At 40.5% G+C, this 17062-nt stretch overlaps 1 protein-coding gene across 2 annotated transcripts; it reads right to left on the reverse strand.

Annotated features, from left to right (window-relative positions):
• Positions 1-43: 43 nt before the first annotated feature.
• ucmaa (upper zone of growth plate and cartilage matrix associated a) lies at positions 44-12578 on the reverse strand. 2 transcript variants are annotated; one of them, XM_012851490.3, is made up of 6 exons: positions 12372-12578; positions 8565-8688; positions 6483-6542; positions 6311-6406; positions 3755-3853; positions 44-496 (listed from the first exon to the last, which is right to left on the reverse strand). In XM_012851490.3, the coding sequence occupies exons 2-6, from the start codon at positions 8620-8622 to the stop codon at positions 408-410; spliced, it is 402 nt and encodes a 133-aa protein (XP_012706944.2). In that variant the 5' UTR covers positions 8623-8688; positions 12372-12578; the 3' UTR covers positions 44-407. The 2 variants fall into 2 exon arrangements, with proteins under 2 accessions (XP_012706944.2, XP_036005220.1); XM_036149327.1 differs by lacking the exon at positions 12372-12578 and having other exon boundaries at positions 8565-8712.
• Positions 12579-17062: the final 4484 nt, after the last annotated feature.

The following is a 17062-nucleotide window of genomic DNA, read 5'->3' on the forward strand; positions in this document are numbered from 1 at the left end:
CTCCCTCTGGATTCTCTACATACCAAACATTGTGGAGGCTAGGTAAACTGATGGAAACTGGTCTTTATTCATTTTCAACTTGGATACATGATGTTCTTTAAACTCACATACATAAAGCAATAAAAAGTGGCATTGTGTATTTCCTATAGTATGTACACATGAAAACATATAAAAAAGATTGCAAACCATTTAGCTTCCCATAGAAAATGCGCTTGACTCAGATATATTGCGCAACATCAAATGTATGGAAATATCGGTTAGTAAAATACACATGTATAGACATACATGAATAAGTTTAGCGCTTGCCTCATAGTGTCAGGCATTTGCCTTTGATGCAGAATAAAGTCAACGGGGCTAAATTGGCTTTCAGAAGCCTATAGGGAGAATCTTCGTGCCTCAGCATGTGTTCAGTGGAACCAGTGGAAGCGAGGATAGAGACCATCATAGTGATACTCTCGCAGCTGCTCGTTCATCGCCCTCGTCCTCTCATTTATTTCTGTTGAGAAAAAAGACATCCATAAGTTACTGCAGCTAGTAGCATTGTAGCTAACGTTAGTTTGTTAGTTAGCATTTTTCAGGCCCATAATGTCAGTGTTTCTGAGAAATAAAAAGATGTTTATGAAGAGCATAATCCATGAACCATGAGCCATATTAGCCATTTAGTTGTACAACTGTTTAGATTTAAACATGTTTCATCACTGCTGGCATGTTTCCAGTTGATAGATTTCTCAGAGCTTGACTACCAAAACGGCGGGAAAGCTACCATCTCCATGGAAACAACTGCAGTTTAGCCCATGGTTTTATTTACCAGCTAAAAATGATTTGTGGGAAAGTTTGACAGGTATTTTTTTAAAGTCATTTTTTAGCAAACTCCGCCTGCCAGAATAAGCCAGGTTGTAATTGCTAAATCAATTCTCACCTTGAATTCTGAACTTCCCCGGAGACCCATTCTCATTCTAGAACCTAACCCTAACGGTAAAGATTAGCACTTAAAAATATTTTTTTTACAAAACATCACTTTGCTTGAAAGGTGTCCTGGAAAATAATAATAAATAAAATAATACCCAGCACACTTTTGAGTTTTTTAGATTTTGAGTTTTTTAGCCCTGCGACAGACTGGTGACCTGTCCAGGGTGTACCCTGCCTCTCGCCCAGTGAACGCTGGAGATAGGCACCAGCACCCCCGTGACCCCATGAGGGATAAAGCGGTTTGGAAAATGGATGGATGGATGGATGGATGGGATTCAAACAATCCAATCAGTGTAGACTAATTCAGTCCAGGTTTTGTGTTGTGCTTTAAATGCATTACTCAGTCCACATTACTTCTAATACCAAAGAAGCTTTGAAAATACTATTTTATGCATGTTTCTTCATATAGAGTAAAGGTTTCACAGACCTCAAATTGTATTGTGAAGAATTTCTGTTCAGTATGTAGAGGAAACCCATTTAGGAGTGACCAATCTAAACGTGTTTTCTGAACATCTGATCTTTAAAAGGCTGGTAAGCTTTAGTGTGCTAGCTTTAGTGATGGATCGTCTTCTTTTGATGGTATCCAGAGACCAGCATTATGCTCTCTTTATGTGTCTACTTTAAGATGCTGGTATACCAGAAGTGCCAGACTTGGCCTTGGTAGTGATGCTTGCCTTCTACTTAGCTACTCACGCTACTATTCTTGCCTACACAGGTGGCAATTTTGGTTTTCTACCACAGCCTTCTTTTAACGTTTTTTGCATTTTTAATCATATATTGGTATTCTAGACAGGGGCACTGGCAAGTCTCAGATATTGCTTTCTTGCCTGACAAGGCTTTTGTTTCAAAAGTACGATTTAACACTTTTAAGACTTTACAACAAAAATATCAAAAAGGGTATGAGGCAATTGTTGACGATATTCATATAAAAATGGTAGACAACACACAAGGATTTTGAAAATATCTCTCTTTTCATCTCTTGTTTATGGCATTGCCTCTTCAGAAGACAGCTAAAAATAATTCCCTAATGGTTACACATAAATTGAACTGGCAGCCATCTTTTTGTTTTCCTCTCAAACCTCCCTGAACATACCGCGTAAGAAGCCAGATCACATTTTTATGGTAATTAGTTCTTAGTTTAGAAACTGTGAGTGCAACCATATCACAGCTTACTGGCCACCGCGGGGATGATTGTCAGCTTTGGGTGGACCACAAATAGACACTTTGACTGCGTGCGGTGTCCCAGGCGTCCTCCTGTGGTTCCGGAGGGTCATCCTCTCCAAGTCCCAACTGAAGCTGGGTCTTGATGTGTTCTTTGTTCAACAGTGTTGCGAAAGCGTTGGGTTTTTAGAGGGTACCTGCTGGATTTAACGTGCCTGAGCTTGAGTTTAGCGACTCTCAACTGAATCAGCTTCAATCAGCGTTTGCAGGCAAATTGATGTTAGATTTGATTTCATAGTCTGTTTGAACCAGGAAAGAGGATGAGGTACCTAAATTGAGCGGGCCAGGAGAGCATTAATCAGAAAAGTAACCAACAGTTCAGTGGTAACTCTGGAAGAGCTGCCAGCTCAGGTGATGCTCGGTGTCAGGGAGAATATCAGTTGTGCACTCCACTAATGAGGCCTTTTTCATGAAGGTGTGGCAAGAAGAAAATCATTATTTAAAGATACTATAAATCTTGATTGCTGTATACCATGAGCCATGTGGAGGACACAGCTAGCATATGGAAGAATTGTCTCTGATCAGATAAGATTACCTATTTGAGTCTAAATGCAAAATGCTATATATGGTGAAGAACCAGCAGGTTATGTGACGGTTCCAGTATATCAACTTTATTGAGAGACCAGTAAAGGTGGTTTCTGCATTTGTTGTAATTTGACTGTAACCCCCAGTCGGTCGAGGCAGATGACCGTTCATACTGAGCCCGGTTCTGCCGGAGGGTTTCCTTCCCGTTAATGGGGAGTTTTTCTTCCCACTGTCGCTTCATGCTTGCTCAGTATGAGGTATTGCAGCAAAGCCATGTACAATGCAGACTACTCTCCCTGTGGCTCGACGCTTCTCCAGGAGTGAATGCTGCTTCTTAGGACTTTGATGCAATCAACTGGTTCCCTTATATAGGACATTTTTGACCAATCTGTATAATCTGACCCAATCTGTATAATATGATTGAACTTAACTTTGTAAAGTGCCTTGAGATGACATGTTTCATGATTTGGCGCTATATAAATAAAATTGAATTGAATTGAATTGAGTTGCTGGAGCCCCCACATCATTAGATCTTTGTTCCTCTCAATGAAATTTAGATGTAGATGAAGCTGTTGCAGAAACTCCTGGCTCTCAAACACTAACACTGTACATCAGTGTTAACGCACCATTCTAAATGTCCAAAATGGCAGGGATAGCATGATGCTGTGGGAGAAGCTGGCTTGATAGGATGATGGATGGAGGCAATCCTAGAAGAAAACCTCTGAGAGGCTGTAAAACACCTAAGACTCAGGCCGAGCTTCAACATCCAGCAGGATGACGACCCTACACAGTCAGAGCTAGAATGGCCCAGTCAAAGTCCCGATCTGGAATAAACTTGAGGCCTTTTTCTGCAGAAGAGCGGGTCATGATCTCAGTCTCCAGACTCTTTACAACTGTCCTACTTTGTGTTGGTCAGCCACATATAGTTACAATATAATGCTGGGAGGTTTGCTTTTGTATGGTTACAAAATTTCAAGTGGAAGAAATGATTTTACAAGGCACCGTAACTGGCGATCAAGTGTGTAAATCCAGGTCTCACCATCGCGATCCTCCTCAACGTAGTTCTCGTATTCGTTCCTCTGTTCCTCGTTATACTCCCTGCGTCGCTCGCTGGCAGCTCGCTTCATTTGCTGCTCAGCTGTCGTGGAGAAAAATCAACATTTTAGACTTTCATAACAAAAAGCACACAAAGACCCCCACTGCCCTGCTTTGAGTTGGTCTTTCTTTTTCAACATCATACTCACTAAACGGTCAGCTCCTGAATTTTCCTGTCAGGGGCCAGTTTTGCCTGCAGGTTTCGTATAATGGTGGCTTTTAAAACTCATTGTCATCCATGCATGCGGCGGAGGGATTTTTTACACTGCTCCAGCAGCAGCAGCTGAAAGGTGGATAAAACCTTGGATGCATCTGCAGGAAATGTGAAGTCTAACTCAATTTGGCAATTTGTGAATATTTGTTCAAAAAACATCTAACCTGAAGTATCTGGGCCAGCTTTGATCGTCTTGACCCAAAGTAAATAATAAATGAGTTTTAGTACATTTACCTGCCTTATTTTATGCACTTTGCAACCTTGAAGCTGGTATTAAACATACTTTTCATTAAGGCCACATTTATGTATTACTGTAAAAATGTTTTGTATTGGTTTGATTGATGCAACATTCTACTCTTAAATGTCAGTTATTGATTTTTTTTTTAGCTTTACGTACAAAAATCATCATGGTTAACTCTGCGAGGGCTTGAAAGCATCAGTCTGTGTGATTCATCTATATAATATGTTTCATTTAGTGAAATAAGTTATCAAAATAAATGCTCTTTTCAAATAGTATTCTAATTTATTGGACATGCCTATATGGAGAATCCCTTGCCGTTTTTTTTATAAATGCCATTTTATATATGTTTTAAGATTTTAAGACAAAGAAAAACATAAAACTTTTGGAAAAAGGATGAATATATGTACGTCTTACGAATGTTGATGTTTCTGCAGAGTGATGTAATGTAATGACATGAAAAATGGAACACATTATAGTTAAAAAAATAAAACACATTACAGTTGTGGGAATTTAATGCAGTTATTCCATGAAAAAAGGTGAAAAACAGCTTAAAACCAGCTTCCATTCTTATCTTTATATCACAAAACATTTGTTGATTCTTTAGCACTTTTAACAAAGTTAGTAGGAGACATTGTGGGAGCCACTTGTGGCCCCGGAACCTCAAATTTTAGATGTCTAACAATCAAACATCCAAACAATTTACAGATCCCTTGGCTACAAAAATCAGACTACCTTGCTTGTTTCATTAATGCATGGAGGTAACAATAAAAAGATATATAAGGTGTTAAATTTTAGGTTTGACTTGTTTTGTAACCCACCAATACTTCCAACTTGAAAAATTTGGCTTGTGTCACAAAAGGTTTCTACAGTATGGCAGTAAAGATTTTACAAGTCACGAGCTGTTTCAAACAATCAGGCCTTCTCAGTTGCTGGCCTAGACTCTGGAACAAATTGCCTCTTGACGTTGGCACGACGTTGCTGATTTTAAGGCCAGGCTTAAGTATTTAGTTTAGACTCAGCCTGAACTGTGGTATACAGCTAATGTGCTTGTACTGTAGGATCCCTACACCCTATTAACTGGACATACAGACATGTGTTACACTTGTTCTAGGCCCAGCTGACAGATTATGATGTGCCACCCTGGGCAATGAGCCTCATGGGCTCATTGCCCATGAGGCTCATTTTTTTTCAAAAAAAAAACAACACAAAATTGGTTAATTTCTTAAATTTGGGAGCCGTTTTATTCCTGTGTTATTCACTAGTGAGAGGTATCAGACTTTTTAAAGGTGAAAAAAACAAAACAATGATCTCAAACAAAAAGTTTAAAAACTAACAAATTCTAAACACCTAAAAAAGATTACAGTAAGGTCTGGATACTTGGAGGGAGAAAATAAGAAAAGTGAGGGAGGATTCTTCAATATTTTGTACCTGGGTGAAAATGAGGAGATGACAGCTGGAGACTTTCCTACGCTGGATTGACACGAAGTCTCGAAATGTCTAGAATATTTTCAGTTGCTAAGAAATTCTCTGCTCAATATAACGGCAGCAAGACTGTCTACACGTGTTTCAGCTTTGAGGGTGAGCTGACATATTTGGTGGTGCTTATGGAAGAGAGAACTTTTGGTCCCGAGAAACTTAAAGGAACAAAACCTGCTCCACAGTACCCTGTGACTCCTTCTGCCGCCTCCAGCTTGTGTGAGTCTCTGTAAGACTCGCATTCAAGAGCTGCCTTTGTCTCCGACTGCACAGCTAGTGGAGCACGTGTTGTTCCTCCTGAACTTTGACAGCTCCCAGTCAAAACAAACCACGTCATCGTCCCGGGCCGACCACATGCCAATAAATCCACTTCCACACGCTATCTCAGCTTCTTAAAGAGAGGCCAAAGGTGTCTCATTTAGGCCTTAACTACTACTGCGGCTACATAAGGGCATGCCACAATAACTAACACCAAAAATAGATCAAAGAACCCAACCAAACCTTTTATCCTATTGTTTTTTGGCCATTGTGGTGTCAGGCATGGTTAAAAGAGAGTTTTCTTTAACTACCTTGGAGCTCAGCGTAGTACTTTGGTGAACGACGACTGCGGCGTTTGAAAAAGTTTGACGCATCCGATTCAGCCATGAATACCTGCCGTCTGGCTCCTAAAAGCCAAAGGCCACATGATTAAAATTACATAAACATTGGGAGCTATCAAGGTAAAGGTTGAGCAGACGGTACCTGGAGCATCTGCGGGTTTGGAGTCATCTCGTACTACGGAGCTTTTCACCACACTGGAGACTGGAGGGAAGAGAACAAATCAGTGATTGCTCATCAATCATTGTTCAGAGTGGAACAATCTGGCCCGGTTTGAGCAGTCTATATAGTAGTTTTCATATTTTTCGCCATCTAAGGTGATCATAAAATGAACAGAAAATCAAAGCGACTAACATATATGTTCATTGTTCCAAATCTCCAACTGTGTTTGAAAGGATCTCTGTTCTGTGGGAATTAATCCAGTTCCATTTTACCATTACCATTTTACACTATGAACAATTTAGACTAGCGTTGATCAAATACAGTCCAGCTTTCCTAAACACAAAGTGAAATAGCCCTTTAAGTTGACATGTACCGTATTAGAAATCTCCAGTGCTTACACTAATTACACAAGGAATGCCCAGTTCTCAACTACAAGTTTCAACAATCATCAGATGTACGGGCTATCATTGGTACTAACTGAGCTGGGGTGGTTACTTTGTTCCTTTACAGCTTTATACTGTTGCAATTTTGGTCGCTTTATGCACAGACTTCAGTGTCTCTTTATACCCACCTTGATTGCTAATGATCTAAAGCTAAAGTCTTCAACGTGGGGGCCGTGGAGGTACTGTACCCACCCGGTCTAACATGGAAGGGGGTCCTCGCACGGCCTCGTCATTAACCAAGCAGTTAACTACTCTATGTCTAGTCTTACTCTAAAAATGTTACTTTTTTAATTGATTCGTCTAAATTACATTTTGTTAGCATAAAATCCCCAAAGTCTATAAATGAGATGGGTATAACCTTATTGTACAGACAATAGGAAAACTAGTGGGATTTTTTTTGTTGTTTTCTTCAGAGCCAAGGCTAGCTATTATTAGCATAGAAGTTAGCAGCATTTTATGCTTTCGAACTAAAGGATCATGTTCACACAGCTGTGACTGATTTAACCAACAAACTACCAGAAAACAAAAACAACAGTACATCGATAAAGCCGCTGCTCATATTGGATTTTAAAAACGTCCAATTTCACGCTCCACTAATTGAGACGCACTGTTATAGAGTAACACAAGTATAAGAATGGTAACAACTACCGCCCCCTGTCTGCGGTTTGACAGCTCTGCGTCCCGTCTGAAATTAGCCCGTTCTTTGGTCAGGCTATCTGCTCATGTAGCCAGCCAGAAAGTTTGTCAAGTCTGCTGACTGACGAACTTGCCGTACATTGCTTGCCAATGAGCAGTTGCCATTTGAACAACTGCGCCAATGAGAGTGATAGGTGGCGCTGTGCAGTTTCTACACCATGGGTATTTGTGAATCTTTTACTTTCTCTGGAAAAAAATTCGAAATACAAATACAGACATTTTTTCTGACAGTTTTACACCTGAAAATCTTGGTATTAATGAATACTGGTAACCAGTTCATTGTTAGTCTGCTCCAGCAGACTAGGCCACAATCAGAGTAGATCAATTTAAATCATTGGGCATCATGGCGGCGGGTACCCAGAGAGTTGTGGTAATGTAGAAAATAGCAACACCAGGAGAAGACAAGGGGATAAGAAGTGGCAAAGGAAGCCAACTCAGCCCAGTATCCTTGTGTTGTTCTGGATTTTAAAGAAAAGTCCCACAGCAGAAATATGTGAGTTGGCACTTTATTTGTGCTGTTTCCTTTCTTGGTAGGGTTATCGTGCACCATTCAGCAGCAACAAATCATCCGAAATCCAACGTGTTCCAATGCAGTGCATCACATTTTAAATCTATATTGGCCATTTTTATTATATTCTGTGCCTACTACTCTACATTTACATTCTATGGTTACAATGTCTGCACAAATAGCACTTATTTCAATGTTGCCTGACTCATTTGTAAAAAAAAAGAAAAAAAAAGAATATATAAATAAATAAAATAATTTCTCAACTTGCTGTATTTGAAACAATTGACACGAAAATATTGATTCATGTCTGCGTTTGTAAAGTCCCAACTAAAAACAAAATTAACTGAAATCAGAATTATTACGATTTATGCTAAAGGCGATACGATGTTGATTCTAAGATTCTGCCGAGGTACTTACAGGCTATGAGGAGGAGGATGGAGAGCAAAGAGAAGACAAACGCTCGAGTCCAAGACATTCTGAGAGAGAGAAGCCAGATTTCTGCAGGACTGAACAGCACACCTATCTGACCTTAACTGAGAGACTGAGATAGAAGGATGGAAGGGAGAAAGGTGGGAGAGCCAGGGAGGAGGGAGAGAGTAGGAGGAGGAGAAGGAAGGGGGAAAAAAGATTTGTTGAGGGGAGGAAAGTTTCTGGTATTTCTATTGCTTTGGGGAGGGAATAAAAGAGGGAGAGAAGACTGCTGTACTTTAGGCACCTCATTTCTGGCTTATTTCAAATGGCTCATACTACCACTAAGATGGAAAGCACAGCGCTGGCACTAAAAGCAAAGGTCGATTCATGTAAAATTTAACTCAAATCTATAATTGAATTGACCACAGCATTAGTTCATTAAGGTGTCTATTTGTCTATGGTTCCATTTTCTTTTTTTATTTGCATTTCTATAATTCTATACTCTAACCATGAAGAATTGAGAGTAGAGCATTATAGTAACCAGATATTTTGTCCCATAAATCTTCTTCTCGTCTTTGAAGAAAGCTTTGTGTATGATTTCTGGATTCAACTGAACCTACTGTCCTGCTGTAGACTAAATCTGGGCTAATTTACATGCCCATGTAAAGTGCAAAATTCTTAAAAATATTTCTAGACATATGTCCTAAATCCCTGAGTTGGCGGTCATTTGTTTTTCAGAAGCTATTGTCGTATTTGGAGGTCATTTTCTATACATGCAGACCGACAACAGAGATGTTAATCGCTCGATTTTGCAAGGAGTTAGCAAAGACCAGCCACCAGAGGGCGTCCGTGGTTGTATCAGGAGTCAGGTGACGTTTTACAGGCAGTAGCTGGAGGTTCTGACAGTCATTCGGCACAGAAGATGCCTCATACACATGTCACGGTCACCATTTGTTAGGGTTAAAGGAGGCTGTCCGATGCTTCACTCACTGTAAAACTCACACATGATGCCACCAAGACCTGTTGTAGATGTGCCAGCTCCATATGTCGCTTGTCTGCATGTGAACCAGAAAATGTCGAAAGCCAACTATAGCTTTTGGGTACTAAACATATTGCTCAACTGTGAGTGGATATCCTGTGAAACCGCAGTACCCGGAGAGGCTTTAGATGGAAGTTGAGATTACACCAGGTGCACCTAATTTGACTTTTACCAGTATGGATTAGTTTGAAAGGATATCATTTACTTAGCTGAAGAAGCTTGCAGTTTAAATCAAAAGGGTTTATTCAGATGTAAACTTGAAAGTGTTTGTATTTCAACCAGTAAATACTAACTTTCCTTTGATATGGTTAAACCAGGTCCAATCAAAGCTAAAGGTCAGAAAATGACATTTTTGTGGCGTTTTCTACATTTCTCAATAGTCAGTAAAACATTCTGGATACTACTGAATACAACTTGTAGAATATCCAGAATTAAAGACAGCAGTGGTTCATTGTAAAAAGTCAAGGAAAGTTGGGGTTCATTGTTGTTAAGCTGCTTTTTAGCCTATATGCCATAAGTACCCAGCCAACAGGGGTGTGTGGACTCCACATGAATGTTGCTCAGGGAGGAAATCTACTAAATGGACATGAGCATGGATAGGGCTTCTTGGATGGGGTTTACTAAATAAACCTTTATCAGTAAACCCAGTTGGGAAGCCTTTAAGGTCTTAGCTGGATCTAAAACACGCACTGCGGAAAACACTGCAAAAAGGGAACTAATAGTAAGTATTTGTCCCTGATCTGAGCAGGTAAATAAGATTATCTGCCAATGGAGTGAATATTTTGACCCCTAAAATAAGATTATTAGATATACTGCACTTGAAATAAGATGATGGATATGAGTGTCAGGACTCAGCAGGCAGAGCCGTGCAGTTTCTACCTGTTCTTCCTTCTCTGCTCTCTCTGCGGGTGACTGCAGTTGACAGGTGGGCGGGGGCGCGAACACCTGCGGCTTGTTCAGCAGCGTTCGGCCGTACTATAAGAACTGCGCGTGGACAGCAGGAGGACGCCAGAGTGTTAACTGTTGTGGTACGCCCCGGTGGCCACTGTCTCACGACAGCTTACCTGTTTCCAGCGCTAATCCTTGTTTCCTGTGTCTCCCAGGTTGCCTCACGTTCTGGATCCCTCTCCGAGCGTTCTATCGTGTCCTGACGTCTCAAGTCAAGTCCTCTGGTTCTCACTGTTCTGGATCCTGCTCCAGATGTCCCCTCATGCTCACTTGGTTTTACCAAGCCGGGCTGAAGAGCTCATCGGATCTCCCTGGTTCCTCCAGCTGTCCACGGATCACTGCTCCCACCGGCGCTGCTCGGACCCTGCTTAAGCTCTCGCCCATCGGTCACTCAGTCACCAGCTTCCATCACCGTCTGGCAAGTGCTGAGTCTGTTCCTCTGCTCCGCTTCCCCCGGCCTGGTTCCCGTGTTCAGTGATTGGGCGCGTCCCACTCGTGCTCCTCTCCTCGTCTCCTTCACATCGAGACAAATCCTCTCGTTCCCTTGTTATCCTCTCTGTCTGTTTAATAAACATCTTTAAACCGCTTCCTGTTTACCGAGTGTGTTCTGCATGTGGGCAAAATTTAAACTCACCTGCTCAAATCATGGACATATACACTCATTTCAAGAAAACGTTCATTTTTTTTTTGTTTCCTTTTTGCAGTGAACAAATTGAACTGCTCAACGTTTAACCTTTAGATGTTCTGCATTAATGTGGAGCCATCATGCAACATGTGGACAATCTGCTGCATAATGGGCCAATTTGCTAGTTCATATCCTACTCAAGTGAGCCCAATGATGGATGGATGGATAAAGACAACTTGTGTTGTAACAAGTCTCTGTCTAGTGTAACATTATACAGTTCAGGTTTGAGCAACCTTATGCATTCAAGGTTTCTTAAAAACATTGTTGTAGGTCTTTAAATTAGAGTCCAATAGGAATCAGCTAATCAGATAGCAACTTTAGTGCTATAAGCTGTGATGTAAGAGAATATGTTCTTATTTGCAGCTCATTCCACCTCAAATACACAGAAATGTGCAAATACACAGAAAATCAGGCTTATGGAAGGGCATCCTGCAAGGTGAGCCACATCTCAGGGTTTTGAACCCACCCTTTGTATTAACCTTGCCTATTAAACTTTCACACTGCAAAAAGGAAACTAAAAGTGAGTAAAATCTTCTTGAAATGAATGTATTTTTTCTTGATTTGAGCAGCTAAATAAGACTATTTGACAACGGAATGAGTATTTTTACCCCTAAAATAAGATAATTAGATATCCTGCACTTAAAATAAGATGATGGAGATGAACTGTTCTTATTTTAGGAAAATGCATTCATTTCAAGAACATTCTATTTACTTTAAGCTCACCTTTTAAGTGCATATCCTACTCACAACTTGTTTTGCTCAAGGAACTCTTTAAAAGAGTATTACAGGAAGGTACCACCAGAAATGGGTGTGCAGAAAGGAAAGAGGGAATGAGGAGGAAATATAATCCAGGGGAGCAGGGGCTGCCGCAGCAGGACTGAGAAGCACAGACGGTGTTCTCATGAGGAAGACCTCTGCATTTTTTGGACCCCTCTCTGTCGCTGTAATTCCACTCAGGCCAGCTGAATGTTGTTCATATTAGAAGCCAATCAGAGACAAGACTCCTCCGGGAAGCCAGAGGCCCTTTTGTTGCTGCAGGATGAGATACGTGCTTCTAACCGCTTCACGTAGAGACACCATATATTATGCACTGATTAATCCAGCCACCCTGTAGAGTGTCTGTTGTGTAAATGCACCTTACCTACACACTGAATGACGTGCTGTATGTATGTTTTCCTTCCAGGCAGATTAGGTGCAGGTGGCAACATCTTTCTGCAGCGCTGAAGCCCTTCATTTTCATTCCAGATATAGGCAATCATAGTTTTATCCATGCATCACATCCCTCCTACCTACCCTTTGTTTAAGCCTTTAACAGCCTGAACCCCGCTGAACTCTGCACAGAGTTGCTTCAGTATGGCGTTGCAAATGAACTGGTCTCTGTAGATTTCCGCCTCAGACTGTGCAACCCGATCGGGTCTGACATGTGTCTTGCGTGTAGGAAACTGGGCAGAGAAGACTCGCGGCGCTGCCCGGATAAAAACTGGAACGGACCCTAAATCTGGTAGCGATTAAGCTGTGGATGAGCTTTTAGTCAGACCTGTGCGCAATGAAAAAATGAGAATTTTCTGAATATGTAGGTGTCAGTGGTATTTCAGTTACTTATTTATTTTTTATGCACATGTCAGGCCTTCTTTGTTTGCAAAGAAAAAATCTGCCACCTCAACGGTTTCTTCTGTTTTTGCCTGTTTATCACATTCTAAAAATTAGCTGCAGTCAATCATTTGTGATAACCGTTGAAAAGTCTTATTTATCACTCTGGAGGAACTATCGCCTGCTCCTCTTTGCAGAATAGTTTTTAATCAGCTGCGTTGGAGGGTGTTTGAGTATGATCAGACTCCCACATAATCTCAATTGAATTCAAGACTGGACTTTGACTAGGCCGCTCCAGAAACATTGTTATTGGTTTTTTTCAGCCATTAAGAGGTGGCTTCCTTTGCTGCATAACCCAAGCGTGCTTGAGCTGAAGGTCACTGAAGTCAGCAAGCAGCATTACCCAGCTTCAAAGTCATGTTACCTTCAGAAGCAAACAGAAATAGGAAAAATACGTCATCTATCCAAGTACTTCTCAAATGTCTGTTAATGAATGAATTTCTGTGCATCAACACCGATGTGTCCAATTTTTAAATTCCATGTTCTCAAAAGAATCCCCTTCACATCATTTGAAAGACAATCACAGAGAGGCAGCTTTGATCTGATTGTACGGTAAAACACAGCTATAGCAGTGTTACTCCCACAGTACAGACAGAACTATCTCACCTTCCATCATGTGTTAGAAAGACATCAGGAGCATCACAGCTGCAGTAGTTACACTGTAAAGGCCCTGGTTCGCATTATAGTGTTAGTTAGTCAGTGTTTAATACAGTTTTATTTAACAAGGGCTTGCAATTAAAAGATTTAGACTTTTTTTGTTTTGTTTTTCTCTTTACAGTGCTTCCAAAATCTTCTTGATGTCGCAAATCAGACTTTTTTTTTAACTTCAGAATCAGCTTGAATTGTTAAGTATGGATCGAAATTGTCGTCAGGAATGTTAAACATAAGGACAATAGAAGAAGCATCATAAAATGTTCTGTTTGACCCGAACAACTTTAGTCCAAACGTGGGCTTTTAGACAAGAGGCTAAAAAAGACTAGTTTCTCTTCAAACGTAGTTTGATCAATTTTCAGTCTCATTTACAGATCAGACAGGAGAGAGAAAATGATTTGTTTGGAGAGAAACTGATAATTTTCAGGCATCAAAAAGATGATGTTAAGACTAAAAATATTGGGTTAAATATTTCAGGCTTAGTACAGAGAGTTGAGCATCTATAATGCAACTGTGGTATTTTTTATCTATGAAAGACAAGTCGCTCTCACTTATTGTCTTTAATAAACTAGATAAAAAGCCTGCTTCATAGAACTGAGCTAAACAGTTAAAGGTTAGTCTTGATATTAGCTCCAAAGATAAAATCAGTGGATTTTTCTGCCTATCACATAGTCAATTTAAGTCTCTCATTTTAAGATGATGTTTCCACGCCTGCAAATAGTTTCAGTGGAGAGCAACTTTAAGTTTGATCAGTGATGCTAGTAGTTAAACATGAGGTACAAATCCATGAATGCTCCTTTGCTGAAAGCACCTGTTGGATTACCATCCATTGTCCTGGGTTTGAACCCAGGGACCTTCTTGCTGCAAGGCAACAGTGGAACAACTGCGGCACCGTGTTAACCCAAAGATGTCAGTCTTTGGGTTAATACGTCGCAAACAGTCCCAAACAGGCTTTTACCTGGCATGCTGTGTGTGGACCCACTTGTTTCGCTATAAGGATGCCAGGGCTTTGCAGACAACGACGATGTGTTTAACATCCGGTATATGCTGGTGAAGATTCTCAGTCATCCAGGTCATGCTCAATACAAAAAACAGTTATAAAATAATAAACAACTGGACTTCTACTCTGAAGCTGAAGACGAGTCGCTTCCCATCCAGGAAGCTTTCTCAATTCCAAATGTCTGGAGTAGTGTGGAGTTCCAAGCACTACAGACCTGCCAGTGAGCCTCATTAGATCGTCCAATTCATGTATCTAGCAATTCCTCCTTAAAGAAATTATGTAGTCAGATCTGATAGTTGTAGGACAATGATTTATATCATAACTGCATTAATTTTGGGTTGGTTTGCTTGCATGGTTGCTGACAAAATCCACACCAACCACAGACTAGAAAGCGTAAGGGCCACAGGGACAGTCATCTGCATTGTCCATGGCTTTGCAGCAATCCTTCATACCGAGCAAGCATGAATCGACAGTGGAAAGAAAAACTCCCCATTAACGGGAAGGAAAACCTCCGGCAGAACCAGGCTCAGTATGAACGGTCATCTGCCTCGACCGACTGGGGGTTAGACAAGATAGAGCAGAGACACAGAAGCACACATTGATCCAAGGATCCTTTCTACATTTAATGGTAATAGCGGGTGATCTGTATTCCCAGGATGATGTCACAGCTAACAGAACAGCAGAGCAGGTGTACCTACTATGAAGAAAAAAGAGAGAAAGAACAAAAAGTTGAAAGCTCAAATGACAACAAGCAATGTAAATTGGAGAACAGTAGGAGAAGTCAGCAGAGTGAGAAAAATAGGCCCTGATGTCCTCCAGTAGCCTAAGCCTATAGCAGCATAACTATAGAGGTAGCTCAGGGTAACATGAGCCACTCTAACTATAAGCTTTGTCAAAAAGGAAAGTTTTAAGATTAGTCTTAAAAGCAGACAGGGTGTCTGCCTCACAGACCAAAACCGGGAGTTGGTTCCACAGAAGAGGAGCCTGATAGCTAAAGGATCTGCCTCCCATTCTACAATGTTCTCAAAGGGAGGCTTTGCTGCAGCCGGCCCAAGCTAGAACTGGACCCTGAGCCCATGAGCACCAAGGACCACATGTGGTGCCCATGAGCCTGTTCTAAAAAAAAAAAAAAAAAGCACACAATCCACTAGTGAGCTGCATTTATTTTATTCCATTACACTTCCTGTTTAATCACACTTGCATTTGTATAGATTTAAAAATGACAATATCTATAACAGAGCATGAAAAATCTGTTTATCTTGCATGAAATTAAGATGAACTTTGACTCTCCTAGTTCAAAGGTCAGCACTGGTACCCCTTTGTATGACACAACGCCAATGAAGTAACTCTCAGTTTCAAAAAGGTTGGTGTGGAGTGGAGTAGAGGGTCAATCCTTCCGACCAATGTCAGAGACTGTTAGACGGCTACGAGGAGCGTCTCACTGAACCGATTTCAGTCAAATACAAGCTACTAGGCCAGGCGCCTGCAACCTTTACAGTCTAAAGAGCCATTTTGCCTACAGCCCACTTGAATTAAACTCGTTCATAGCTGCAAATGCTGCTTGGCCTTTTGAAAAAAGACAAGTTATAATTTTTGATAATGATCTACTGTAGGAAATATGTTGTCATCATTAAAGAAACGCAGTTTTATGTCTATTTTGAGGTTCAAAAATAGAGGATGGACGAGATGTTCATTTGTGGATAATGTAAAAAACAAATCATAGTTTCTAACATAAAAAAAATATTGATTTAAAATTAAATATTACTGGCACTTTTAGCATCATTCTGTTGTGAAAATTAAAAGCAATTATTCTGAGAAATAAACTGCTAAAACCTGCATTTATTATCATTATTATATTTAAATACCATAATAAAAATAGAATTTTTATTATGCAAGTTATTAAGAGCCACTGTGGAAGGTTCAAATAGCTACAGGTTGCAGACCCCTGTACGGAGGGTAGGTTGTCCTGACCTTTCTCAGAACAATAATTTTTGCTTCTATCTTTTTTTTATGAGTAAAACAACTTTGCATTTTGTTGTTTAGGTGCAATAAAATATTTTTCTTTTTCAGAAACGATAAAAACATTGATTAGACCTCAATATGTGGACATGAGAGATCACCAACAAGCCAAAAACAGCTTATTTTTATTTATGTTGTAGTTCCATTAGTTTCTGTAGTTAACCAGCGCTTTTGCTGACTTGACATATCTTAGTGTTTCCTGTGAACTTAGTGAGTTTAGCAACTATGTCACTGGCTCAACCCACATACTCACTTCTGCTGCTCACCCCATGAACGTGGCAGCATCTAGGCTCTCGGCAGTACTGGACTCACTGCCCAGAAGCATCGTTACAACAAACCAATCCACCACACATACATTTTCCTGCTAGATGTGCTACATTTGGTTTAATAAAGCAGTTTGGCGTGTCAGATTTAGTGATGCCGCTGCTGGCTTTGCTTTTGATTGTAGAACAACAACAAAAAGGAAAGCGTGTTTTGCGGTGGGAAGATTTTAAAGAGAAAAAGAAAACAGA

Source organism: Fundulus heteroclitus, chromosome 17 (assembly GCF_011125445.2).
Source record: "Fundulus heteroclitus isolate FHET01 chromosome 17, MU-UCD_Fhet_4.1, whole genome shotgun sequence".
NCBI classification, from domain to species: Eukaryota; Metazoa; Chordata; class Actinopteri; order Cyprinodontiformes; family Fundulidae; genus Fundulus; species Fundulus heteroclitus.